General features: G+C 53.0%; 9 protein-coding genes across 9 annotated transcripts; 4 read left to right on the forward strand and 5 right to left on the reverse strand.

Moving 5' to 3' along the window:
- Positions 1 to 1,027: 1,027 nt before the first annotated feature.
- COCSUDRAFT_41816 (histone-fold-containing protein) lies at positions 1,028 to 1,543 on the reverse strand (the record flags this gene model as incomplete). The annotated part of the gene is made up of 2 exons (XM_005648120.1): positions 1,028 to 1,254; positions 1,459 to 1,543. The coding sequence occupies 2 exons, from the start codon at positions 1,541 to 1,543 to the stop codon at positions 1,028 to 1,030; spliced, it is 312 nt and encodes a 103-aa protein (XP_005648177.1).
- Positions 1,544 to 1,928: 385 nt separating this feature from the next.
- On the forward strand, positions 1,929 to 2,615 carry COCSUDRAFT_41817 (histone H3; the record flags this gene model as incomplete). Its single annotated transcript, XM_005648121.1, has 2 exons — positions 1,929 to 2,050; positions 2,327 to 2,615. 2 exons carry the CDS (start codon positions 1,929 to 1,931, stop codon positions 2,613 to 2,615), a joined length of 411 nt encoding a protein of 136 aa, XP_005648178.1.
- Positions 2,616 to 3,195: 580 nt separating this feature from the next.
- Positions 3,196 to 6,313, reverse strand: COCSUDRAFT_66020 (PLP-dependent transferase; the record flags this gene model as incomplete). The annotated part of the gene is made up of 7 exons (XM_005648122.1): positions 3,196 to 3,651; positions 3,827 to 3,981; positions 4,179 to 4,360; positions 4,817 to 4,985; positions 5,297 to 5,506; positions 5,775 to 5,952; positions 6,303 to 6,313. The coding sequence occupies 7 exons, from the start codon at positions 6,311 to 6,313 to the stop codon at positions 3,474 to 3,476; spliced, it is 1,083 nt and encodes a 360-aa protein (XP_005648179.1). The 3' UTR covers positions 3,196 to 3,473.
- Positions 6,314 to 6,825: 512 nt separating this feature from the next.
- On the forward strand, positions 6,826 to 9,060 carry COCSUDRAFT_53414 (hypothetical protein). Its single transcript, XM_005648123.1, has 7 exons — positions 6,826 to 7,051; positions 7,217 to 7,288; positions 7,410 to 7,523; positions 7,627 to 7,775; positions 7,984 to 8,117; positions 8,311 to 8,439; positions 8,655 to 9,060. The coding sequence occupies exons 1-7, from the start codon at positions 6,933 to 6,935 to the stop codon at positions 8,793 to 8,795; spliced, it is 858 nt and encodes a 285-aa protein (XP_005648180.1). The 5' UTR covers positions 6,826 to 6,932; the 3' UTR covers positions 8,796 to 9,060.
- Positions 9,061 to 9,931: 871 nt separating this feature from the next.
- COCSUDRAFT_63165 (ClpP/crotonase) lies at positions 9,932 to 13,586 on the reverse strand (the record flags this gene model as incomplete). Its single annotated transcript, XM_005648124.1, has 9 exons — positions 9,932 to 10,096; positions 10,447 to 10,647; positions 11,023 to 11,144; positions 11,390 to 11,517; positions 11,803 to 11,982; positions 12,234 to 12,465; positions 13,016 to 13,094; positions 13,224 to 13,285; positions 13,496 to 13,586. The coding sequence occupies 9 exons, from the start codon at positions 13,584 to 13,586 to the stop codon at positions 9,932 to 9,934; spliced, it is 1,260 nt and encodes a 419-aa protein (XP_005648181.1).
- A 647-nt stretch (positions 13,587 to 14,233) lies between these two features.
- On the forward strand, positions 14,234 to 19,532 carry COCSUDRAFT_63166 (hypothetical protein; the record flags this gene model as incomplete). The annotated part of the gene is made up of 14 exons (XM_005648125.1): positions 14,234 to 14,416; positions 14,561 to 14,705; positions 14,848 to 15,015; positions 15,142 to 15,254; positions 15,425 to 15,695; positions 15,927 to 16,042; positions 16,250 to 16,403; positions 16,902 to 17,014; positions 17,168 to 17,284; positions 17,583 to 17,681; positions 17,830 to 18,000; positions 18,254 to 18,940; positions 19,152 to 19,274; positions 19,377 to 19,532. The coding sequence occupies 14 exons, from the start codon at positions 14,234 to 14,236 to the stop codon at positions 19,530 to 19,532; spliced, it is 2,616 nt and encodes an 871-aa protein (XP_005648182.1).
- A 29-nt stretch (positions 19,533 to 19,561) lies between these two features.
- On the reverse strand, positions 19,562 to 21,303 carry COCSUDRAFT_63167 (hypothetical protein; the record flags this gene model as incomplete). The annotated part of the gene is made up of 6 exons (XM_005648126.1): positions 19,562 to 19,572; positions 19,804 to 19,993; positions 20,150 to 20,328; positions 20,491 to 20,587; positions 20,753 to 20,923; positions 21,256 to 21,303. The coding sequence occupies 6 exons, from the start codon at positions 21,301 to 21,303 to the stop codon at positions 19,562 to 19,564; spliced, it is 696 nt and encodes a 231-aa protein (XP_005648183.1).
- Positions 21,304 to 21,841: 538 nt separating this feature from the next.
- Positions 21,842 to 23,517, forward strand: COCSUDRAFT_10340 (Metallo-dependent phosphatase; the record flags this gene model as incomplete). The annotated part of the gene is made up of 6 exons (XM_005648127.1): positions 21,842 to 21,903; positions 21,986 to 22,176; positions 22,303 to 22,448; positions 22,592 to 22,783; positions 22,959 to 23,152; positions 23,358 to 23,517. Coding segments are annotated over 6 exons (945 nt in total), but the record flags the coding sequence as incomplete, so codon positions are not given.
- Positions 23,518 to 23,631: 114 nt separating this feature from the next.
- On the reverse strand, positions 23,632 to 25,697 carry COCSUDRAFT_47374 (hypothetical protein). Its single transcript, XM_005648128.1, has 7 exons — positions 25,530 to 25,697; positions 25,220 to 25,389; positions 24,936 to 25,128; positions 24,739 to 24,837; positions 24,494 to 24,606; positions 24,300 to 24,358; positions 23,632 to 24,062 (listed from the first exon to the last, which is right to left on the reverse strand). The coding sequence occupies exons 1-7, from the start codon at positions 25,578 to 25,580 to the stop codon at positions 24,040 to 24,042; spliced, it is 708 nt and encodes a 235-aa protein (XP_005648185.1). The 5' UTR covers positions 25,581 to 25,697; the 3' UTR covers positions 23,632 to 24,039.
- Between the last annotated feature and the right edge of the window lie 301 nt (positions 25,698 to 25,998).

Here is a 25,998-nt window from a genome sequence, read left to right on the forward strand (position 1 = left end):
CTCTATACGAAGTCTGGAATATCAGTTACCTTAAGATGGACTCCGAGTTGTGACTCACACCTGTCCCGTCTGGCTGCTAATTAGCTTGCAAGCGATCATGCTCAACAGTCCACAGAGTGTTATGACCTATCTTCAGCTCAGCTGATGTCAACAGGAAGATGTGCTTGGTTCGTCAGCAAGTGACTGGCAACTCGCGAACAGATATTTATAGCCTAAATTAAGCAGATCCGCTGCGGCCTTTGCCCAGCTGAGCTCCAGACGTGTCTCTAGATATGTACACAGGCCAAGAGATTTGGTATCAATAATACAACACAGTTCTTCTGCCAAAGCTCATGGGCCAACAGAATCCAATCCTTTCAACAAACCAGCTTTCAATTATGGATTCCATACAGCACATTGCGGGTCCCAGCAACCTGTAGTATAGTCTTGCTTGCTGGTCATGCTGCATTGACTAAGCTGAGCATGCTGGATATTTACTGTACGATTCGACCCTGCGAATCCCAGTGCCTGAAAGCTAAATGCAGGGCTGAGTCATCCAACAAGCATTCTATGATGGCGCCTATCATTGACAGTCTCGAGCAAGTCTGAACATCACAGCACAAGATATGCAGCATTCTGCCATAAATAATGGCCATGCATAGTCTTGCCCTACACTGCAGTAAAATGAATAAGTGGGCGCCGCCATAGTGCCAGCTAAGCATGGCAAAGCTGTGGGTTAGTATCTCCCAAAGAAGCAGCCTTGCCTGGGCCCCCACTCCTCTTGCTGTAAAGCACCTGCCCACCTTCACCTGGCATAATTGTTCTCAAGACATGGAACCTTGGAGGCAGCAGCAGAATGTAAGGACTTATGTTCTCCATCCTGCAGGTTGAGTTCTGACATATTGACCACAGCCATCTTCTCGAACAAGATCAGAAGCAAGACAATCAAGGTGATGGATCTGCAAACATACAGAGCTTTTCCATGTTGTGGTGGTGTTAAAATAACACCGGTTTGGGTTGATGGCTGGTTGGCAGCTGCAGCAGCTGTCTAACCGCCGAAGCCGTACAGGGTGCGTCCCTGGCGCTTGAGGGCGTAGACCACGTCGAAGGCGGTCACGGTCTTGCGGCGGGCGTGCTCGGTGTAGGTCACGGCGTCACGGATCACGTTCTCAAGGAACACCTTGAGCACTCCCCGGGTCTCTTCGTAGATGAGGCCACTGATGCGCTTGACACCACCACGGCGAGCCAGACGCCTGATGGCGGGCTTGGTAATACCTGAAAAGCAAAGAAGGAGATTTTCAGCCCATCATGCGTACTAGGAGAGAACATTTGACAACACTTATGGCACTTCGCAACCACATTCAAAGCAGGACTGTGTCAAGCAACCAACAAGCCATGCAAAATTGATTGCTCAGAGCGTGTGCATCTTTCCACAGTGGCAGTGCAGTAATACAAAGGCAAGGAGTGGTCAACGCTCACCCTGGATGTTGTCACGGAGGACCTTGCGGTGGCGCTTGGCACCGCCCTTTCCGAGGCCCTTACCTCCCTTGCCGCGTCCAGACATGGTTGCTTGGTTTGCTGAGAGCTTGAGGCTTGCTGAAGAGCTTTGAGGAAATTGAAGATTTTGGTAAATTTGACAGAGCTGAGACCTTTTATAGCTACACTGGGCTGGCACAGTGTGTTATCAATTTTTGGGCGTTCTGTACCCAACATTCCTGGCTTCTGATTGGCTTATGACACATCAGCCAATGGGAAGGCAGACTTGGGGTGACTAATGTGTCATTTTGGAAGATGTTGATTTTACATTGAGACTTAGACTTTGACGTGCAACCAGGGAGGCTCGTGTTTCCTCATCACCTCCCATCTGCTCAAAGCTCCAAAATTTTTGTTTCTCCTGCAAAAACTTCCTGCTTCCTCCACAGCTTCCTCCACACTCACAGACAGTTGCAATGGCTCGCACCAAGCAGACAGCCCGCAAGTCCACCGGTGGCAAGGCGCCCCGCAAGCAGCTGGCCACCAAGGCCGCTCGCAAGTCCGCACCCGCCACCGGAGGTGTCAAGAAGCCTCACAGGTGGGTTTACAGTGCTAAGAATTATGCATTCATAAACCAGATGGGTGCTTCAGTGTGATTGACAGGCGTGCAATTGTGACACCTGTCCTGTTGTCGAGGATGCGTTTCTTATGATGTCTGCTGCTGTTTGCCTCATCTATGGCAGAGTTGTCTAGGTTGTGTTTGTTCTATTGGCAGCCTATTTGGGGTTCTGCTGCTTCTCAACACACCTTGTCCAGAAGCATGCCTAAATACTTCTAGGTTTTGAGTCTGATCACTAATCTTGCTGGCCTGCAGATACCGCCCTGGAACCGTGGCTCTGCGTGAGATCCGCAAGTACCAGAAGAGCACGGAGCTGCTGATCCGCAAGCTGCCCTTCCAGCGCCTGGTGCGTGAGATCGCCCAGGACTTCAAGACCGACCTGCGCTTCCAGAGCAGCGCAGTGCTGGCCCTGCAGGAGGCTGCTGAGGCCTACCTGGTGGGCCTGTTCGAGGACACCAACCTGGCCGCCATCCACGCCAAGCGTGTGACCATCATGCCCAAGGACATTCAGCTGGCCCGCCGCATCCGTGGCGAGCGCGCTTAGATTGTGCACTCTCCAGTGCCCATCAAAAACCAAACCGGTGTTATTTTAACACCACCATGCTTTGGGAAATCAGTTGCTCTTTCTCTGTCATCTATACCCCCAACATATGTACACCTTTTTTCTGCTCCCTACCCCAGATTTTCAGCGACAGGACTGGCCTTACATCACCTGTTAAAGTTTGGAATGGCTCAACTAACGTGCCTATCATCTTAGTGTAGATTAATTTCTGATCTTGCTAAATTTCTTACTCGCTAAGCACTGTGCTCTATCCTGCTGGAGGGGCGCCACATGTACTTCAAATGTATATACTGATCAGCGCGGTCTTCACAGTACACTGCTGGGATCTGCCGCTGCAGCAGATCATCTGCTGGCTCCCCAGCTGGGATGTGTTGCAGCCTCCTTATTTGCAGCTTTGTTTGTGTAAGTACCTTGCCTCTATCGTCTGGTATAAGCAATTCTGTGCACTGCAGATGCATTTGCAACAGGGTCGACCCAGACAATTTGGGCAGAGGAGCTCGATGTCAGCATATCTCGTTTGCTAAAGGAGAATGCTGACGTCACAGTCAATTGAGAAGGCATTGATGACTTTTTCTCTTTAAGATGTGCACTGGCCGTTGTGTGATGCTATCGCTGACCATATTGCATGATCATACACTGTATGGCATTAGGGCAGTGCACTCGTCTCAGATAGTATCATACTCCTGATCACCCATGATCATTTCACAATGCCAGAGCGCTCTTCCAATATTGTGACGTAACAATGTACATGTCTGATCAGTGGTATTTCCAGTACTGATAGTGCCTGGACTGCCTTTCCAACCAGCCAAAACAATGCAAATCAATCGTATAGCGGCACTGTTACCGGGAAGCTGCAAGAGCCGGTCTGTGAAGAGCAGCAGATGTGAGTGCCCCCTCTATTCTGTCCAGACCTTTCTGCAGGGTTTCCAGAGAGGCTGCATATGATATCCGCAGGCACGCTGGCGCCCCAAATGCATCCCCAGGCACCAGAGCCACATTCCCCTTCTCCAAAATATACCTGCATCAGATCAGGACACAAGCATCAATTTCGCATGCTCCAAAACAGATATCAATTCTTTTTGCCTCAAGCAATAAGAGGCACCGTCAGAGATAACCGAATTCCTCTCTACTTCTGGCGTTGACTTTCATGTATGTTCTGGTTTGAATCAGGTCGACGGGGAGCCCATTCGCACCTGCAGAGGGTGTCTGCATCAGGGATTGGACCAAAGTCATCAGCGTGCACGTCAGTCCCGAAGAACGCTGATAGGTCCGGCAGGACATAAAAGGCGCCGTCCGGTGCTGCCACGCGCACTCCCTCTATCCTCTGCAGCCGCTCCATCACGTAATCCTGCGCACGTACAAACCAACTCTGACCTGCTTGCCGCTGTCAACTGCACGGGTGCCCAGGGCGTTCGAGTTCATCAGAGAAGCAGAAGACTTGCAGGCTGGGACAACTGCACTAGCAGTGACCTGGAGGGCTGCAAAAATTTTTGAAGATGATGTTCTACCCAGTAGCTTTGGGTCACTGGAAGTGACTGGACTCACTCTGCGCTCCTGGAATGCTGCTCGCATGGCTGCCACGGGCTGCCCGCCCGCTTTGCCCAGGCCTAGCGCGGCCAGCGCAGCGTGCTGCGCGATGCTGGACGCCCCCGATGTCGTCTGGCTCTGCACGATCGCCGCCGCCTTTGCGAAGTCCCGCGGCGCTGCCAGATAGCCCAGACGCCAACCTGATCCAGCAGCCCCGAAACTTCAAAAGCATGTATAGTGGCTTCAAACTCGGCATCTTCCTGACGTGTGCATGAGAAGAATCGATACTTTGGACCCTGGCTTCCTGATGACCCGTGTATCTATAGAAGTACTGGACTAAGGGCTCCGGTGCCCTGTCTGGGGCCAGGACAGAGCAGCAGGGAGGTGCCATGCTGTGGTGGGTGGTGCTCTTGCGAGCATGCCAGGCAAGTAAAGAGTGCTGCTCAGAGGGGAATCAGGCATGGACCTCTCATGGCAAAGGCCCAATGTCAAGCACCGGCATAAAGGCAGTTTAGCCGCAAATCACAGACTGAGGGGTGGCCTGACCTCAATATGTGGCCGCAGGAGGGCAGTGACGAGTAATACTCTCGAGGGTGAAGCTGCATGCATGGGAGGTTGGTGCACAGCTGTTTAAAGAGATCTATGAAAGCACTGACCTGTCATGGCGAAGGCCTTGGAGAATCCGTTGACGGTGAAGGTGCGCGGCCACATGCCGGGGAGGACAGCGAAGGAGTGGTGCTCGGCTGGCGGGTAGATGATGTGCTCGTAGATCTCGTCCGACAGAACCATCAGCCGCGGGTGCTCCGCCACCACCTCTGCCAGCTCCTGCAATGCCAATTTAGATGCTCAAATTTCAATTAAATTTGAATCGCGAGGCAGCCCTTCCTCCTCTCTCGGCGCTCGCGCTTCCTTGTACTCTGTGGATGCACTCTGGTGCAAATTCATTTAAGCATAGTCTGACACTGTAACATGTTGATGCTCCAACAATAATGCTGTTCAGCCTGACAAACATGGCTGGTCGCTGAATTGGACAAAATTATGACGCTGTCAGGTAGATGAGGTGATGCTGAGAAAGGATGCACCAGAGGTTGCCAATGTATTGTTAGTAGGGTGTACTGCCTTGTCTGGAGCGCCACCTGTAGTCTGGAGAGGGGGTAGACAGCGCCGGAGGGGTTGGAGGGCGTGCACAGGATGAGCAAGCGGCTGGCTGGTGTCAGCGCTGCTCTCAGCTGGTCGGCCGTCAGAAGATAGCCCTCGTCCGCGCCGCAGTCTATGATCTTTGGCTCCGCTCCTGCCAGCCGGGCCATCTCTGGGTAGCTCACCCAAAAGGGCGCAGGTATCAACACCTGGATGCAGCATCATCAAGTCTCACAGAGTAGCAACACTTCCTCAGAGGTTAAGTCTTATCCGATGACTATCGGATTTCAAATTAGTGGTCACAACCTCTGCAAGCAATTTGGGGACACAGTCTAGGAACCCTTAGATGAGAGATGGTCATCCAATGCAGTTTTGAAGGCGCAAGGAGGTACTGGTGGGCATAAGGAGGCAGTGTTGAGCAATATAAGATGGAGAGAGCTGCAACAAAGATGGGCAATAGGGAGGTCAGGAGCGCACTTCATCACCGGGAGAGCAGACGGCGAGTAAGCTCTGCCAGATGGCCTGCTTGGCCCCATTAGTGACCACAATCTCATTGGCAGCGTACGTGAGCCCGTTCTCTTCCGCCAGCTTCTTCACAAGTGCTGCCCTGATGGCGCCCGTGCCCACATTGGGAGTGTAATGCGTGATGCCCGTCCTTCACACATTACACATGCTTATGCCATCAGTCATGTATCGGCACAAGTAGGATACATGCAGTGCACTCAGGGCTTGGTTCTTCAGCCATGGATGCATGAGCCCTTGCATCCTGAACGCAGGGTTGATGCCAGTGCATGCCTGAGAGCTTCAATGCCCGCATCGATGATCTCTTGGGGAGTGTCAAAGTCAGGCTCGCCGGCTGCCAGCGACACGACGTCCACGCCGCTCTCTTTCAGGGAGCTCGCAAGATCTGACAGCAGCATGGTCTTCGAGGGCCGCACCGAGGCAACACAGGCGTTCAGGCCTGTGTCAAAGCCTGTCCCATTGCTGCTTGGCTCTGCAGCGCACCTGCTTTGCATTGCTGCATGCCACAAGCACATCGTCAGCATTTTGAGGGCAAGAAATGATCGAGGAGGGGTATCTAGGCACACTGCACAAGTGGGATGCTCTCAACCAATGGAGATGCCTGAATGTCCTTGATATGTTACATCATGATCCCCCAAGTGGCCGTCATACATTCAATGTGATATCATGATACATAATTGAAGAAGCAAGAATCGCACCTCTCCTCCTGTGTGGGGCTTGATGCGTTGCTGTGGGGAGGCGAGATATCCTCACAAGCGCCCAGCAGCAAGCCTTGGACGAGTGAATTAGCGATCTTGCCTCGAACATGGTGCTACGAGGTCACGTTTATTCTTCAAGGTTTGAGAGTGTGGGAGTGTGGGAAGCTTCATGCCATGATCACGGGCTTCCGACATCTTAGAGGAGTATTGCCCTTCCATTGTCGGGACCAAGGGGAGTCGGAAACCCCCGCTCTAGGGCCCAAGGTTGATCGATTTTAATTTCTTCTTCTTCTGACATCAATATCATACTTCGAGTTTGGCAGGAGGATTCATCTTGAAGTAGAAGACTGGTAGAGAGATGCATGCGAAAGCATCCCTCCACTGACGAGCTGCCCCAGTGCAGAGTCTTAGTCTGATGGGCCAGGGATGTTGGGTCTGCATGACAGCCCTGGCCCTCCTTATGGCTGTTGGCGTACTTGGGATCAGACAAGGAGCATTTGAAAGAGAGGACAAAGTCATCGGATGGAGCGAGTCGTGCGCATCCACCCATCTTATTTCCTTGTAATCACTGTAGGGAGTTTGGGACACGCTGTGTCATCAAAGAATGTTGTGATGTATATTGCAAGTGTGCACATGAAGTCTAATAATGAATTAACCTTGGCATCTCTTGTGAACGAGGTGCTTGTGTTGATGGAGCAGATACCAGCACAAGACGCCCGCAAAGTCCTCGCTCATGGTAGAACGCATCAGTTGGAATCCCCGTGCATTTCTGTGAGGCTCCAATTTCCAAGTTGATTTGCATCCTGTGCCTTGTGCCCGTGCAGCCTCTTCCAGTAGCCCACTGCAGCTTGCCAGACACTTCATTTCCTGTCTGAACACTTCCCACATGCAGGTACAGAGGCCTTTTATCACAAGATGAATGCGATTACATCATCAATGCCGCGCGCCCAAACATGGTGAAGGCTACAGTTCTGGACGCTAAGACCAAGAAACAAGTGCCCAACAAGTTAGGCTTCTTTCACCTTGCTCTGCTGCACCGCTTGCCCCTTGGATTATATTCTGATCTGAGAATGGCGCAAGGCGAATGTTTGACTTTGCCTGTTGCGCAGGTTGCGAAACAATAAGGAGGCGTACATTGATGGGTCTGCAGACGATGTCATAGACCAGATTGAGCGCAGAATAGCTCGCTACACCTTCCTGCCAGCAGCCCATGGAGAACCATTCCACATCATGCAGTACCTGCCAGGCCAGGGTTACGGTGCTTCCTTGCCCCATGTCCACTGCAGTGCAGCCGCAGAAACTGAACCAAGGTATAATGCAAGGTATTAGAGACAGTGCGAGCGCCAAGGAGGGAGGAAGGGCTGCCTCGCAGTGAAAACTTTGAAAGCTCTGCTAGTAAGCTTGAAAAAACAATGGAACGTATTCTTGCAATTGCCTTGTCAATGATCCTTTGCTGTGTGCATCAGCGCCGCACACGGATTGGCTGGATGACTGGTGGCATCCGCGCTTGGGCAATGAGAGGATCGCGACCATGATCATTTATCTGTCCGATGTGGTGGAGGGCGGTGAAACTGTGTTCCCCAACTCAACCATGCAGCCAGTGCGCGACAACTCCTGCTTACCACTACAGGGACTGGATATTTTATGGCAGCATGACACTCATGCACTCTGCCTGAACAATGGTCACAATGGGGGCTTCTAAATGCAAACAGTATTTTGTCATCCTGAAAATCTTGTGTCCAAGCCAAAAAATTTGACAGAGAGAAGCTCAGGGGTGCTCAACTGGTGTGCAGCATGTGGGCGATGCAGCATACAGCAAGTGCGCACAGCAGGGGATTGCAGTGAAGCCAGTGAAGGGAGATGCACTGTTGCTGTACAACCTGCTGGAAAATGGTCGCAACGATGGCGAGAGCCTGCATCAGGTATGGCCATGTGCAGAGTCAAACACTGACCACAATTTAGGTGAGTCATGTTGCATGTGCCAAATGACTCATCAAACTTCTGCACATCAGCATGCGGCTTCTTTCAAGAGCAGACAGCACAGTTGCGTGCTTTACTGGAGAGGGCTTGCTGGAGACCTGCTGCATAGTACCATGGTGACTGGCAATTTGTCGACATGTGCCTGTGTCACGACCAGGGCTGCCCAGTCATAAGAGGAGTGAAGTGGACAGCGACAAAGCGCATCCTTGTCAACCAGCTGCCCAGTCCGGACACCGCCGTTGCCATACAGCAGGCGATCGTGAGCGCCAGCACTGCCAGAGAGGCCCTGTCCGGATGATTGTTGTCTCAAGATGTCCATCACAGCAAGGGTGTCAAACGGGGAATTGATATGGGGCTGTGGCCTGAGTGTCCCTTGTTGAAATTACAATTAGCAAGAAATTTATGTTGCAAGCTTGCCATGGTTTCCATGGCTTTGTTGAGAATGGACCGTTGCCATGCCACCTGTAAGGGTAAAGTATACTATGGAGCTTTCTTTCATGCGACTGATCAGAGCTTGGCCACATAAATTGAAACAGGGTTGGGTTGCTTGGAAGTAATTGGAGAAAAGAGACTTGCGTGTTTGGACTCCTTACACTTCCATCTGCTGGATCACTGGGTGCTCATCAATCTTGCATTTACATCTGTGCTTACTCAGGGCATTTCCACGTCTGTCGAGAGTGTTGTCGTCAGCTTAGCTGCCAAAGGATACTCTGTTGCTCGCAAAACAGTCCATCCCTGCTCTTTGCTGGCACCACACAAATTCTGCATTCAAGTCTGACTCTTATCAATATGTACACTCTCCTCTGCATGGCACAAGTGCTCTCCCAAGGGCTCAATGCAGACAAACCTCAAAGCATGATGTACATCAAATGCAGCTCAGTTCTTCAACGGTCTTCAGCAGAATCGATCGATATATACATATATATATCCCAACAGCGCCAGTGACCCATATCGGCGCAGGCACCTTATAAATGGTACATTTTGTCCCAGGCAGCCTTCAAAACTATCATCTCAGCTGATTGCTGTAAAATCTGCTTAGCTAAAGCAATGTCAGTGCTTGCAAAATTCTAGACGATGGTACACATGCGCTGTCCCTAAAACAGCACAGCAATGGTTGTATTGGGGGGCAGCCTTTCGCCAGCATGCAGCATAGAAATGCCCGAAGCTGAGCTGCTGTAATGTAGAGGTACACGATGCTGCAAATTGAGGCAGCACACACAATCTTCTCGTACAGCATCACACAAGTTTTCTCTGTAAATCCACATTTTGGGCCATTTTGGTAGTGTACACCTGCATGTACAGAGGCAGGATAGCAGTGAAATAGGATTGCAAGCCACCGGCACGCTGCTCATCTTCCATCCGTTTATGTAGAAGATCCCCCCTTTCCAAATTTTGTCGATTTTAGGCTGTGGCTCTATGTATTTGCATGCAGATTCAAGCCCTGGGTGGTGAAGCTGAGCTGAGAGCTTGCAGTGCCATTCGCACACACTGGTCGGCCTGCAGGTCCTTGGCCAGGGTGTCTGGTTCCAGTGGCTCTGTCTTCAGGGCGTCCGCAGGGCCGCTGCCCGTCTTGCACAGCCTGTCCGGCTCCAAGCCCACCTGCATTTTGCATTGGCCACGGAGTCATCCTGTTGCCCTGACATGCAATTCCTATAGAGTTGCTCAATCGACTCTGCAGCAATCAATTGATCATTAGATGAACAGCTGAGAGGACGGAACAAGCACATGAGACAGGCCAATGAGTACAGTGTCGTGCGCAAAGCTGCTTAACAGAGCGCTGTCAGGCATGCTGCCACTGCCGGCACATCTTCATGCAAGGACAGACAGGTGAGCTTTACAACGTCACTGTGTTTAGAGATGCCCTGACCTGTACGGGGCTGCATGATCTTTATTGTAATGGGCAATTCACCAAAATCCTCAGAGAGATTTGGTGTGACGTGGCGCTGCACCTTGTCAATGCGCTCGAGGGCAGGAGTGGTGACGAGGGAGTTGGAGACAAGCAGCGTGGACTTGTCGTGCAGCTGCAGCACCTTCTGCGTGCGCCCCTTGCCGAACGTGTGCTCCCCGATCGTGGCCGCGCGCCCGCCCGCATGCAGCGACCCAGCCAGTAGTTCACTCGTCGATGCAGTGCCTCCATTCACCAGAACCACCTGCCGCAGAATGCACTGATTTCATGTTGGACGTTGACTCTGGGAAGCAGAGTCGGTCATCTCATCAGCACTCAGATGGCTGGAATGTGAATGGTTGAATGACACCAGCAAAGTCAGTTTGCAGGCGTCCTCTGGTCACTTTCAACACCAATTAGCCTCTTAAATATGCCATGCTCTCAAGGGAGAATAGAGAGGCAACTCATGCGCTGCTTACGGAGAGAGTTGCTTGCTGCTGTACGGTACTTATGGAGTACAAGCAGCAAAGGACATGCATGCAATAGGTGCCCATGAAACGTCACACAAAGACCCTCAAAAGCCAGCAAATGTTGCAAAGTGGGGGTTGGCAAAAGGAAGCCTTGAGAGCTGCAGGCATACCATGGGAGACGCTGCAGCCGGCCCCTCAGACTCCACAAAGATGGGGTGATACACGCCGTCCCGGTGGGCAACGTAGCAGAAGACGTCGTTCTGATGTCTCAGCAGACCGGCCACATCAAGGCCTGCACACCATATCCCCCATCACTCGAGGCGCCAAGCACCGAGACCAAGAATTTAAATGTCCCTGCGGCTTGCAACGTCTAGGACCTTGCCATGTTTTGACATGACCCGTAGTTTAGACACATGTCAAATGTCCCTGCGATCTACAAAGGCTAGACCTTCCCATGACTGACATGTCCTAGAGGAATTTGCATGCTGTGGTGGCATGAAAGCAACTTGCCTGCATTGACCAGGCCTCCCGAATTACCGCGCAAGTCCAGGATGAAGGCAGAAGCGCCCTCTGCCTGCAGCTTAGCGATGGCAGCCGATGTGTCATGCGCGGTGTTTGTCCCAAAGGACTGGATCGCCAAATACCCTGTCAGGCCTCCATCCTCCCTGCAGAAAATCCAATGCCTCCATCAGGCAATGACAGGCCTGGTAATGTGCTGCTGCTGTTGGTGAGTGGATGAACTTCTTTATATGGAAACCACAGGACTCACTTGGATGGCGTTTGCACATATTTATATATCACTTGTCTTGCATGTACGTGTGATCACTTCTTTCTACTGCGCAAGCGATCAGATGCCTGGCCATGATGCTGGGTCAGTCCACTCGTCACTCTCCAGACCGCTCTACCACGTCATGTGATCACTCTTGTTCTATTAATAACCCCTAGTGTACACAAGAGGCAGGTTCGGTGAGCAGGAGATAGGGGTTTGCCTGGGCAGGAGGCTGTGGATGACTGGGTAGACTTCAACGGGTCGAGCGGTCAGGTAGAGGTTGCGCATGGCCATGGGCACCTGCGGCCGGCTCTGCTGCACCTCGACATGCACGCTCTGGTGCAGCATCGCTGTCAAGTCCCTACAGCCCAACGCACCAACAAAGCCTCGTGTATGTTTACCGAAATACCATGCATACCTTCTGGGGAAAAGGCCATAATTGCAATTTCCGGGACAGACTACAACTGCCCTCATATGTGTCAGCAACTTGCTCACTGTCCCCAGCTTTGCTGAGCAGCAACATCTCAGCACTGTTCCCAGCTGGGATCACCCCATTATACTTCCACAATTGCCACAAGGAAGGCAGAGCTTCAGCACAAAAGAAGGACTCACGTGCGGTCCAGGGTGGCGGCAGGGAGGCCGTTGACGGTGTGCAGGATGTCGCCGACGCGCAGGCCGGCCTCGTGCGCGGGGCTGCCGGTGAGCACAAAGCTGACGCGCATGAAGGGGCCGGCCTCGGTCTCTGCGCGCTGCGCCTGCAAGCCCACGTGCACCACCTGCCCCGTCGTGTCCGCCTCAAACGCCCGCGCCTGGCTCGGCGGCAGCAGACGAGTGTACCGGTCACCTGCCGGCACATGCATGCATGCCTCGGCACACTGACTGTCACATATTGGCCCTGACGGCCAGCTTTTAGGTCCAAGAAGCACCGATAGTTAAATTGTGCCTCTCTAGCCTACCAGGTGGCTTGGCACACTGCCTTGGCACACGGTCACCTGCTGCCCATATGTTCTCTTTTGGTTCACCGGTGACTCAGTCCCACACAATCGGATTCACCGGCGGTGACTCGGGCATGCCAGCTCAGCTGTTTTGCACCCTTCTCTTGTCACCGATAGATGCATGCATGTCTTAATGTACTGTCCCAATGCAGGTCGTGTCACATTCGCTGCGATACAGGGTGTGAGGGGATGCTGGGTTCTTGTCAGGTCCTTCTTCGCCTTATTGTGGCACGGCACATCTTTGACTGGGGTCATATGATGTGTAGATCCTGGTGCTTCTGTCCGCTCTGTGGGCTGCTATTGCACTGAACAAGTCACAACTCTGCAAGGCAGAATGGTCAGGGCGAATTTGTCTAGGGCTTCATCCACAAGGGGTTTGGATCTTGAATGGCAGCTTACCGAGCGTTGCCAGCATGTGCTGGATCACGTCGTATCCCTCCTCCTTTGTCGCTGTATGCGAGATCTTCGCAAGGGACTCCTGTGCCGGTCAAACCTTTGAGTGGCAAGACATGCGGTGACACCCACCCGCAGTCATTCAGCTCAATTGAATTGGTCTCAACACACTCCAACCAATTCTGCATTACTCAAAAGGGTGAGAAGGCCGCACCTGCAGAGCTTCGCTCCAGGCTTCCTTGCTGTAAGGGTCCACAAACTTCTCATCCACCGCCTCTGCAGTAAGGCAAAGCGAGAGCATTCAGCAGGGCATTGCACCTTCCAAATCTTACTGAAATCAACCTCACGAGACACTTGATGTGTTAGTGCATCAGCAGGGCGGCTTCGGAAGCTGGGCGTTGCTGCTGGTATTGGTGGGAAGATGTCTCAGCACACCAAGGAATGAGTGAAACTACAGTAGAGCCTTAAGCACTTCGAGCATCTTACCCCATGCTTCATGGAGCGTCTCTCGAACGACATCCTGGCCCTTGAGGTCGGTGGAGAGGGAAACGGCCGACGCGTAGGAAGGGCCGTTCATCGTCAGCAAGGCTGAGAGGAGAGTCCCTGTCAGCGCTCGTCCAACCGTCTGCCATGGAAAAGTTTCGCTCCCAGACGATGCTGATGTGAGAACTAGATGTCGCGCAGGACCCTTATCTGGTCTGCGTTGGAAAGAGGCTACGGCAGCTTTGCAAGATTGAGCCGTTCCCCAACAGCCCGGCATCACGATGAGGCCTCTTCCTGGCAAACAACCGCGTAATCTACCATTGTAGGAGCCAGGAGGGGGCTGAAATAAACGCAACGACATCATATGGACAGCCCTAAACGACCTTTCCCTCGAATGGGCCCTTCAACGCTCGCCTTTGAAATTAGCGTCCCCCACAGTCAACCCCCACCTGGCCAGACACCTATAGCCTCCTCAGAATACAAGACAACAAGACAAGAAGCCTCAAATGAAGACTTCAGAGAAGACCAGAACGAGGTGAGCTCTTGCACTGACTCACCGCGGCATGAACCACATGGGCTTAACCGGAACGCCCCGATTGGCTCAAAGGAAAGAGTGACGTCCGCAATACCAGCTTCGAAGTCGACGGCGTTGCTAACATTCAAATGCTGGCACCATCTTTTGTGGAAGGAGCCATAGAACTTTGATGCATCGGTGATGGCCTGTCGCATGCTGAAGGCGAGATGACCACAGCGGCACTCAAGACTGTCGCGGAGGAGAAGGACACAGACCTGCCCCGCGGACTCGTGAAGAAGATTGTCAAGAACAAAGTCAATCAGACTTTGGCCTCGTCTGGATCCGGAGAACCCTTGAAGGACATCCAGATCAACAAGGACGCCTTGCTTGCTTTCTCTGAGAGCGCCAAGGTATGGTAAAGCGGAGCTCAACTTTTTTCATATTAATTCAATCGACATCTATATTCCGATCCTACATGCAATGTATTCTTTGCCTGACTTTTGTTTGCTTCTGGAATGAAGTATCTAATTAGATTGCATTCATCCTCTTGCCAGGTATTCGTCAGCTACCTCACATCAGCTGCAAACGATATCTGCAAGGAAGCCAAACGCCAAACTATCAGCGCCGAGGATGTCTTCACGGCCCTTCAAGATCTAGACTTTGGAGAGCTTGTGCCCCCCACAAAAGACGCCCTTGAAGGTTGACCTATCTGTACCAAAGCCCTTGCTTGCTGGATCAGAGCCTTTGCAGTTCTCTTCAAAGTGTTTACGTTGGCCAAGGGGAGGCCTGGAAATATCCGATCAGCTATGTTTTTCAAGATCTGTATTGCTTCGTGGTGCAGCTTTCCGCCAGGAGAGCAAAGAAAAGACCAAGCGCAAGGCAGAGCAGGTCAAGAAGAGGAAGGCAGAGGAGGCAGTGCGGCACCACCCATACGAGGGCGCTGACCAGGTCGTTGGAGAGGGTCCCCAGGAAGGCTTGCCTGCTGACAGTGGCAACCCTGCAGAGCCAGGTGAGGTCCATGCACTCCTGTATCTCCTCAAGTACCTCGCCAACCTCTCAATGCTCTCTGTAAGTGCTGCCAACGAAGCAGGACCAATGAGATTCTGCATGGCCTCTTGGACAGGTACTGCTGCAGTAGAGCCCTACGCACAGCAGCCGCAGGCCCAGGCTCCCTACATTGCCAAGGCCCACCCTGCCTTCTCAGAGCCCCAGAAGCTGCCCCAGCCAACCGCCACCCAATACCAGCAGGTGGGATCCACCCGCTCATGCATAAATGCTAAAATTTACACTGTTCATCAATCCCACATGCATTTCTCTGTGAGAGGAAATTTATGTCAATTGTGCTGTTGTCTGGTGTCCAAACGATGTCGACTTGGGTCAGCAATGGGATGAAGAGAAGCGTGTGTTGTTGCGTACAGGCCGCCGCTCTCCCGGTGCAGCAGCAGCAGGGAGGAAGCTACCAGCCGGCCTTTAACCAGGCCAACCCCTTTGGACCGGCCTTCGCACAGGCGTCCCAGTTTGCAGCAGCGCTCGCGCAGGCGCAGGCAGCACAGGCCGCGCAAGCTCAGGCCCAGGCACACGCCCAAGCCCAGGCCAGCCAGCTGCTGCCCAGCCACTTCCCGGCTGCACAGCTGCAGAACCCCACCTTCGCTCAGCTTGCATCTTCCCAGGCACGCTGCGCCTGCCTCTGTCTCTCCCTGAATTAAACTGTGAAGTTTGCCTGCACAACCCCAGTCTTGCACCTGTGCATGGTGACAGGACTGTTGTGGCTAATCTGGCTCAGGCCCTCAGAAACAAACAAGCTTGCTACATGTCACCGACATGCGAAGGCTGCGCACAAGAACAGTTGTGGGTGGTTCGTGCGACTGTGGAGAGACTGAGTCTGAGGTGTTGAACGGGTGCAGGCGTCTCAGCCGGCAGGCTTCACGGTGCCGGGGCATCTGAACCAGGCCAACTACGCGCAATTCGCGGCCGTGATCGCGCAGCAGGCGGCCAGGCAGCGCCAGGCGCAGGAGGCGCAGCTCGCCCAGCAACAGGTGCCGTCTCCCGTGTGCTTGGCATCCTGGCGATGCATGTTCCTGTGCATCAACAAAGTGTGCGCATGTACCCGAGTGTCCTGCACTCAATCCAGGTAGCAACTGGCTTATTTGCAACGAGGTGGGCAGGACCCAAACGGGTATGCTGATGACCTTTGCGCCAATGGTCTCGAACAAATGTTTTGACTGATGTGTAACCGTGCACAGGGGAACCCACAGGCACATTTCTTCCAACAGGCGCCCGCCCAGCAGCTGTTTCAACAAACACAGGTGCAGCAACCACAGCCACAGCAGCCGCACCAGGAGGCTGCCACCGAAGCAACGCAGCCACTCACAGAGACAGCGCCGACGGCCGAGAGCGGTGCCGGGCTGTAGCATTCCAGTGACCTCTTACAGACCGCAGCTGCACGACATTTTTTTGCTAATTGTGCATCAAGCTGTTCTGGGACAGACGGGGCTGTTTGCAGAAAGAGAGAATAGGGTTTTATGAATAAAATATATAGTCTGAGACAGCAGCAAATGGCTCCTCGCCACTAAAAATCTGAAAATGGCGTGGCAGCCACAACTCCTTGTCAATAGCATCTTGTGGAAAAAGCACGAGATACGGTGAGATACTTAGCTTGAAGTTACATCTGTGCGTCTGGCTATGTCCATAGGGATTGAAACCGAGAGAAATTCTCCATTTGTGTAACATTTTGGTACATTCCTGGGCTTGCTTTGGTTCACAGCTGCGCTGCCGTTTCCCTAGATCTTTGCACTCGTGCACTAGTAGTGATCAGTAGAAAAACAATGTGGGACGAGGCAGCAAGACAAGGAGAAACACACAGGAAGTGGCCCATAGGCTCCCCACCAACAGCAGGCCTCCACAACTGCATAAGCTGGAGGCCAGGCAGCTCCTGGGTGGCTCTGCAGTGTGATACAGCCAAGCTAGTGGTGCTGGACATTGGCAACCCAGACAAGAGGGCCTCTGAGGTGAGCTTTGCACTTGCCTCCTTATTGTCCCTCATAACATGCAGCACTGTCACAGCAAGACAGATGAAACCACGCAAGCATGTCCACTTGAAGTGTAAATTGTCTTTGCTTCTGCTTACAAGTGTGTGGTAAGACCATTGAATTGCTTGTCAGGTGCAGCGGCTGTGCTGGAAGAAGGTGTTGGAAATCATTGCATGTGCCTGGAGTGAGAATGGAGAGTATCTCCTCACGGCGCATGCTGCTACAAACGGTGCTCTTTTTATGTACAAGGTGATCAACTGCCTCGCTCTCCACATGCATTTGCCATGCTTGAAATGCCACATTTGTGCAGCAAGAGACACCGGCGTGCAATGCAATGACATGAAAGACTTCGGTCTGGTTACAGGTGGATCCCAGTAATGGTTTGACTCTAGTCCTGCAGTCACCCCTCTTCTTCTGGCCGAAGGTACTTATGTTCCTCTTCTATTCTGGCGCTTGATGCTCACACCTCTGCCAACAGTAGCTCAGTGCTGTTCTCGCATTCTCCCTTAGTTGATTATTACTTGTGAGCAACTGTGGATGCACTCAGGATGTGTGCATCAGCATGGCTTACGGCGATCCAGCCCATCTGAGGATAGCCGTCGCTGGCAGCCCTGGCGTGATCCTGTACAGTGCATCCATTTCCAAGGTGCGCACACAGCCCATTCCCCAATGCACATGCCCTTATCTCTAATCATGCATGCCAGATTTTTCCTTTTAATGCTAGTCACAAGTGTGTGCAGAGGCACTCACCAGGGGTACATGCAGAAATATGTAGAAGGGGTTGCATGCTGCAGGAGAGTGGGCGGTGGGAGGCGCGGCAGGAGGGACGCCTGTGTCACCTCTGGCCCGTGTGCGCGGTGCGGTTCGGCCCTGGCGGCCGGCACTTGGCGGCGGCCGGTTTGGGCGGCCAGCTGTGCATCTGGGACATGTCCTCAGCGGACGGCAGCGCCACACTAGAGCTGCAGGTAACTCGCCGCTATCCATGCGTCGGCTGCACTGTCCTTGAGCCTGTACTGATATGCTCTCCTTGTGACATCTTGTCAGGCATTTTGGGAGAGCCACAGAGCAATGCATGCAGCTGACATCAGTATTCTGAGGGATTCTGATGTTGATTTATGTATGTCGATTGGTGCATGAGGACAATGCGGCAACTGCATTTGGGGGACGAGGAAGGCTGTTCTCCTGGATTACATTGACCCATTACATCCGTGCGCGCAGGTGCAAGTGCCGGCAGAGCGAGTCACGAGCATGGCCTTCTCCCCAAATGGCAGCGCACTTGCCGTGGCCTGCTGGGGCGGCGCACTCTTCCTCTACCTGCAGCAGGACAGCCCCCTGGACGCCTCCCTGCCAACAGCCTTCCACGCTGCAGCGCAGCAGGAACCTGGTGAAGGCGCATCTGCAGGGGGGATTAGGCATGATGCATCAAGGGAGGCGCAGGAAGGGACGGCGGCGCTCACCGGTGCAGCGCCTGGCTTGAGGGTGGGGGTTGGAGGCGCACCTGCAGGGGGGTTTACCCAAGATGGAATAGTGGAGGGGCAAAAAGGGGCTGATGCGCTTGAGGTAGCTGGTGGGAAGGATGAGGGGGCTGGAGGCGCACCTGCAGGGGAAATTACATATGATGGAACAGCGGAGGGGCAGGAAGGGGCTGACGAGCTTGAGGAAGCTGGTGGGAAGGAGGTGGGGGCTGAAGGGATCGCTGCGGCGTATGAGTCGCGGCTGGCGGCGATCGACCACGGCGCGGACGGCCGCGGCGGCTGGCGGCCGGCGCCGGCCTCTCTCCCGGGGCAGCCCGTGAAGCCGGACGCCACCGGGCCGACGCTGCTCGAGTGGCTGGGGGATGACAGTATCCTGCTGACTCATCCGTCGACGGCGCTCGTGCTCGTCAAGGTGGAGAAGGGTGGCCTGGTGCGCTCCCAATGGCTGATTCTGGAAGCTTCCTTTGTTGTATCAGAGACCCTACTCTGCGGGAAGCTTCTTGTGGTATTCTTAGATACTGCGTTGTGTTGTGCTGTGCACACTGGCGTACAGTGGTGCTGTTTGTGAAGTGAATTGTATTCGGTGTTTGATCAGTTGCTGCTGAGCTTCTTCTCAAATTATTCTGCTACATGCTTGGCAGGTGCCCATGAGATTCCGGCAGACTGCTGGGAAGGAGCAGCATTCAAGCCCCAAGGCGAGTGGCAGCGCTGATGCATCACAATTGGAGGCATCAGGGAGGGCTAGTGACGCCAGCTCTGACGAGGTTCCATCTGGGCTCAGGATCCTCCCTGTTGGGAGACTGCAGGGCAGAAGCTCTGCCGTCAGGGCTCATGATGGTTCAAAACTAGGCGTTTGTGCGGTCGAGGAAACTGGTTTGGAGGAGCAGAGCAATGCTCTGAAGGGACTGGCAGTGATGCATGTGGCGGGGCAGCATGTTGTGGTGTGCTATGATAGAACGCGCTCACTGCACGTATTCTCTCAGAATGTTAATAGGCTGGCAGGTGTGCCTGAGACTGTGTGAAATTCCACCGTAGCATCCCGCACGATTGCTTAGAAGTAGTCTGGTTGGTGCAAGTATATTCCAAGCAAAATCAGCCGGCCTGTAAATGATACAAAATTTTGCACAGATGGTGGGCGTCTCCTGTCTCATGTCAGTTGTGTTACGTATCAAACTCAGCCTTGCTGGTCTTCTAGAGGTTTTCAATCATATGATGTTGTAAATTGCTGTGTTTCTTCACCATTCACCAAAGAGCGCTGTTGCATCCAGCTGCCTGCTGACCCTCTGTCTGCACCTGTGTCTCCCATGACAGCATGCTCACTTCTGTCATCTGTGCCAAGGTCTGCCTCTGGGAATGCATCATCCTCATCAAACGCATCCCACATTGAACCTGCCTTCCCTGCTTTGCTCTGCTGCACACCTGAGGGCGCCTCCACAACTGCTGCTTGCCCCATACTCGGTCCAGCGCGCGCTGCTGCATCTAGCTGCCATGAGTGCACACTGCCTGGGGCATCGGTGCTGGTGTGCTGTCTGCTGGGCTCTGCTGGCTGTCTGTAGTCTGGCTGACGAGGACCCAAGAGGGCGCTGCCAGCAAGTGGAAGCAATCTGCTGTGGGAAGGCCCTCGAGCATGAGCTTGCACCTGCAATGAGGTGCCTCCATTTGGCTGGCAGAGCTTCTGGTGGGGCCTTCTCTGCCAGTCATCTTGGCTGTTGTGGCTGTTCCTGCTCTGCAACGCAGACAATCCCCTGCCGCTCGAATCTGCTGGCCGCTGCCTCTTTCTTAGCATCGCTTCTTCTGCCTTGTCGAAGTCCCGCCGGCCTGCAACAATGCAGCCATGCACTGTTCATTATGTCTGTCTATGAAGTATATTCTATGTAGCACGACATCATGCCCCATTTTTTTACTCCCAGAGCGACAGAGAGCGTGCGAGTGCATCACCTGATGAAGATGCAGCTGCAGCAGTGCGTTCTTTACCTTTACCGGCACCACGCTGACATGTTGGCAGCTCGGTGACATAGCAAGCGGCGCCCGGCAGCGGGGGCTGCTCCGCTATGTCAGCCGTGTCTGCAGCAACCTCCTGGAGGGCAGCATGAAATACACTATATAAGTTCACATGTTGTATCAGGCATGCGCATGGGGCGCGTGTCTGTTGAAGGGCGTATATGGCCGCATAGCGCAGAAGGCTGGAGGTCACGCAAACATACAGGGTGCATGCCTCTTCGAGGTAGTCTTGCCAAGCCACAGCCGTCCCTGCGGTGTCATGCTGCTCCACATGACTGTGAAGGTCATGGTCGTCCTTGTCAGCGCCGTTGATCAGCGCCTGATCGCGTGCCTCGTCAGCCTGTTGTCGCCTTGCGTTGAGCTTAGTGACCACACCGCGCACGTCTGATGCTTTCCCACTGATGGCGTACACCTGCCAAAAGGACAAACCTTGCTGGCCACGTCCTGCTGTCTCCACCTGCTGCTGTCTAAGGCATTGATTCTCAAGTGTATCTGACGTTATCTGCAACCTTGTTTGGAGATCAACATCATACCAGCATGTTGCACCCAAGAAATGCTCACCTGCTGAACTGATTGTTTTGCCTCACATAGCCTGCAGGAAAATTTTGCCACCTTCTTGACCTGCTGTACCTGCAGAATACAACCAGCCTCAGTCTCATGGATTTTGTGGGATGATGTATCTTCCATGCTCGTGAAGTGCTGTTGCATCCTGTGCCATCTTGAAATATGTAAGCGGACACCAACCTGGAACACGCTGCACTGGAAACACTGGACCGCGTGGAAGTCAGGCATTTGTTCAGGACACGATATTGTCTGCCTGAAGTACTCCGTGCAGCGAGGATCGAGATGATCATGAGTCTTGGACTTGAAGGGATATGATGATCACGTCAGCATCTTGCAACCTTGCAATGTGTCCAGTCCAAAGTTCAATGTGTAATTGCGACAAAGGCAGCTCACAGGAGATGCGTTTGAACATTTAAGAACTTCCATCAACAATCACAGGCAGGCAAAGCAGCTTACGGAAGTGTGCGTGCCAGTTCGGTTGTGTAAGACTGTGATCGGGACCTCAACTAACCAGCGCTCTGAGAGCAGCACATGCAGGCTGGTGCTGCAAGTTTGAGTGCATTTGCTGATGCTCGCGGGCTCACATCGAAGTCCTAACTCCATTGCAACTCCAAGAGAGAGGCCCTGCAAGCAGTTCAGAGAGTCAATAGGAGCTGGCCAGGCTCCAAGTCTCCTCCAGAGCACTAGGAAAGCTAGTAAGATAGCAGCGAACGATAAAGGAAAGAACGAACAAGCAAGATTGCAGAGCTCCACGCCGGATCGGTCCACAGCTATGCGAATATGGGCAGTTTCGGATGTCCATGCAGACTACAAAGAAAATATGGAATGGTGAGTTGCTTGACGGAAGCCGTTACACTGGGCCCATGTTCTTCAATAGATTATTGCTCATGGTGGTGTGTTGCTGCCATAGGTGCGAAACACTGTCAGAGAACGCTTACCAGGAGGACACCCTGATCCTGGCTGGCGACATATCAGACGATCAGGCGATTCTGAGGTCCACATTCGAGCTCATGGTCAGAAAATTCGAGCATGTATTCTTCGTGCCTGGAAACCATGACCTGTGGGTGCGGCGTAAAGAGCGAGGCGTGCTGGACTCTCTAGGTGCAGTAGCTTCCTGTCTGCCATGACATATCCCTCCCCAAGCCTTGGCTCCATCGCAATCTAATGGCGGAGAACGTGTGGTAGTCTTGCCAAGTGCTTGACAGCCTGTGCTGCTCGTGCATGCAGGGAAGCTGGAGGTGATCAAGGACCTCTGCAGGGAATTGGGGGTGCACACAGAGCCGGCGCGCATTGGGGGCGTTTGGATTGCTCCCATATATTCTTGGTACCATGCCTCCTTTGACAGGGAGCCAGATCTGCGCGGGGCTCCTGCTGTGGAGAAGGCACGCCGCTGCCTTGCTGACATTGTAGCTCTGATGACTCTTCTGTCATGCGTTCTGGGCATCATGGGCTGCTGTGCAGTTCAAGCTAGGTTGTGGTGGGATTGATGGGACTAATGCAAGTTGCTGGCATGCAGGTGATGGTGGACTTCCATGCCTGCCGGTGGCCGAGCAGCATACCCACCTCCCACGACACCTCCATAGCAGAGTATTTTGACAACCTCAATGAGCCCGCTCTCAGCAATCTGGCAGAGAACTTAGAGATGGAAGAGGAGGAGAGTGGGAGCAGATCCCCACTCCTAACCTTCTCTCATTTCTTGCCCTTGCAGGTGCGAATATGACCTGTACATGGGATAAGCTTCTGCACCTTCCTGCATTCTTGCCTTGTGGTCCACAAGCTGTGTATTTAATGATTGATGATTCCCACTACGGAGTAAGTAGTGCTGGCAAGCACTTTCTGTATGCACCTGAAATGAGATGCACCTGGTACCTGTTTCGCTGCAGTCTTTGTTGCCAGAGAAACGGATGCTCTTCCAGCCCAATTTGGCAAAGGCAGTTGGCAGTGATTACATCCAACGGCGCATTGAGGAGCTGCGACCCATGGCGCACATCTTTGGGCACACCCATTTTGCCTGGGACACTGTCGTGGATGGCGTGAGATATGTGCAGTGGCCACTTGCATATCCACAGGAGCGCAAGTAAGTGTCTTCGTCATTTTGCTTACTGAGATCCCCGCAGAGGATGACTATACAGCTCAACACGCAACCTGACAACTATGGTCCCTTGCGTTGCTGGTTGAATACAGTTCCCACTCTCACGGAAATCCATTTTAAAGTCCTCTGGCAGTGTAGGCCACAGGTTTGCTAATACTCATGCTGAAGTTTGCCTGGAATGACATTGCAGGCGGAGGCATGATGGCGGCAAGGGCTTCAAGCCCCTGGTCATCTATGACACAGCACAGAACAAGCTGTCTCCCCACCAGCACACCTACTGGGCCGACTTCTATCAGGAGAACCGGCGAGACCCCAGCAACATAGAGCCAGCGCCCTGGGTCAAGGCGCGGCTGGGTGACCTGGCGTGGAAGTGATCTGGCCTCATTGCCAGAGGCATGCACTTGCAATATTGCGCAGCGTGCTCTGGACTGTTGACACCAGCTTACAGACGTACATCGTCGTTTGGACAATGTACACTAATTACATTCAGATCGGGTCTGAAGGTGGGGTGGCTTTGGGGTGCACCATGTGTGTCTGTATCCACCATTTAGGATCTTCCAGAATATTCCTATAAAATGCTAGCAATATTCAGCAGATGCCTAGCAGGATGGCTCACTGCACATGGGTCGTCTGAGAAATCAGATAACATCTCTAATTGCTGCATGTATGCGCTATATTATTATTTGTCAGGCACCAAGCTTGTGATTGTTTCTTGCATTGCAATGAAAATCTTTCAGCTCTCAGAGACGAATGCCACACAAGCTTGTGGCTTCTCAACAAACCCCGGCCATGCATGAACTTTCAAAATGCCAGGCTCCCCATCTAAGTAGGTCCAAAATTGCACTCTCCACCGTCGACAGCTGATATAATCTTCATTCCTCGTCAGAGTCAAGCCCTGCGCATGACATCAGAATGAAATGATATGAACACCAGAATCTTCTACCGTGTGGCTTTATACATAAATGCAAGTAGAAAAAAAAGACTGGTGCAAGGGGAACAAATGCTCAAGCAGAGCAAAGCAGGCACGCAGACCCTGAGAGGCCTCTCCAAGTGGCAGAGTTGCCTCTTCATTAGTTCTACAGCACGCACTTCATTTGCTGCAAGCTTTAGCAGCTGGGATCTGTGTGCGCACCGGGAATGTACAGAAGCTGAACGTCAAAAACAACTGGTGAAGCAGGCGGCACGCGTGGCCTGCATAGATAAAGCCAGGCCTAAAGGTCAGCTCATCATCAAGACAGAAAATTGCTTGTAAGCTTCAGCAACCTTCAAAGGCAGCTCCATTGGTGGGATGCTATGCAAGTGCTTATCCGATACGCAGAAGCATACCTCCCAGGCCCGGAAGCCAGCCCCTTTGGGAATGACAGATTCCCAGGGATGTAGAGTCGCCTCAAGCCCCCGACCTTCATCGTGGCAATGCCCTCATCTAGCCCGGCCACAATCTGCCCCCGCGTGACTCATGTCTCAATCATGTAAATAACAGTGACTATTTCCCATGTCACAGGATCAAACATGGGAATTAGTTTCTGCATTGGGAAGACATCTCAGAGCATGGAGCATGCTTTGCCACGCACCTGCCCGGCGCCAACTCGGATGTCATATGGGAAACCCCGGTCCAAGCTGCTGTCAAACACCCTCCCATTGGGAGTCATTGCAACATAATGCGCCGTCACCTGCCGCAAACATCAGCTGTCAGCCTCCATTGATATCTGCTTTGTAGTAATCTCATGCCAAACAGACATGCATTGAGAGCAGCTGGATATGTCAGTACAGGAGTCACTGAACATGCCTGGTAGCCTGTGGGAGGGCTGGGCCCTTTGCCGACAATAATGTCCTTATAGCGCAGCCCAGACTTGGTCTCTTGCGCCTCTATGCTGTCCAGCTTTGCCAAACATTCCACATCACACAAGAGCTTGTTGACCTGCGTTGCTGCGCCTGCATCCACTGCAATGGCTGGCAGCCCCCTGCATGCAGCCTTACTGTGTAAGAGGCCATGATTATTGTTATGGTCCCAGCAGCATCTCTTGAAGGGAGTTTGGCCGTGTGCAAAAGTACCTTGCAGCTAGCAAGAGGCCACCACCCACTGCCAGCCCGCTGCTCAAAATGTGCCGCCTGCTGGGCTCACTTGTTGAGTCCCCAGCCGAGCATCGGGTGTTGGTGCCTTGGAATGGCACCCTCTGCGTGATCTTCTTTGGGGACAGGTAGAAGGACTCCTTGCACAGGTCCTGAGAGAAAGCAGCAGAGGAAGAAATTGTGAAAAAATATCAACCCCTCAGACATGGCTTACTGCAGTACATGAATTGCCCAAGCTCTGCTTGGATGAGTCTCATCCGATATTTTCTTAAACTTATCCAATGATTCTCACCCTGCTTCGCATTCCCAAAGAAGACATGGAGTAGCTAGCCGAGATCTGCATTGCAGCTGGCCCCAGATCCCCAAACGATGGTACCTTGATCCTAGAACTCTGCTCCCCACCCCTTTCGTGATGACAATAGCTACGTTCAAATTCTACATCAATTTCAGATCTTCTGACTGTTCCAAATCGACGTGGCAGATCAATCTTGACGTGGGGATCAGCATTAGCAGGAGGGCACGCCCCCAGCTGCGAATCATCCTCGCTGTCCTGTGCACGTTCTCCTAGCTCCTCCAAATCGATCTCAATTCAAGCACAGCAAGATCCAGGCCGCCTTTGAATCCGCCAGTCCTGTTTCTGGAAGCAGCCCGGGTGTGCACTGGCTACGGGCCAGCTTGCGGGCTGAATACGGTTCTCTAGAGAGAGCATTTCTCAGGGTTGAGGTCCCTCGGACCGCTTCGTATTAGGAAGACAGCGAAGG

The sequence above is a fragment of the Coccomyxa subellipsoidea genome (genome assembly GCF_000258705.1).
Source record: "Coccomyxa subellipsoidea C-169, whole genome shotgun sequence".
Classification (NCBI taxonomy): domain Eukaryota; kingdom Viridiplantae; phylum Chlorophyta; class Trebouxiophyceae; family Coccomyxaceae; genus Coccomyxa; species Coccomyxa subellipsoidea.

Excerpts from the sequence above, each read along its gene's own strand:
- COCSUDRAFT_53414 (XM_005648123.1), top strand. The coding sequence starts at position 6,933 with ATGGGCCAGGGATGTTGGGTCTGCATGACAGCCCTGGCCCTCCTTATG. Across the intron at positions 7,289-7,409 it reads TGGAATCCCCGTGCATTTCT|GTACAGAGGCCTTTTATCAC; the intron begins GTGAGGCTCCAA and ends TCCCACATGCAG. Across the intron at positions 7,776-7,983 it reads CCTGCCAGGCCAGGGTTACG|CGCCGCACACGGATTGGCTG; the intron begins GTGCTTCCTTGC and ends TGTGTGCATCAG.
- COCSUDRAFT_47374 (XM_005648128.1), bottom strand. The coding sequence starts at position 25,580 with ATGCAGATCTCGGCTAGCTACTCCATGTCTTCTTTGGGAATGCGAAGC. Across the intron at positions 24,607-24,738 it reads TCCGAGTTGGCGCCGGGCAG|ATTGTGGCCGGGCTAGATGA; the intron begins GTGCGTGGCAAA and ends ACGCGGGGGCAG. Across the intron at positions 24,359-24,493 it reads CTGGCTTCCGGGCCTGGGAG|GCCACGCGTGCCGCCTGCTT; the intron begins GTATGCTTCTGC and ends TTATCTATGCAG.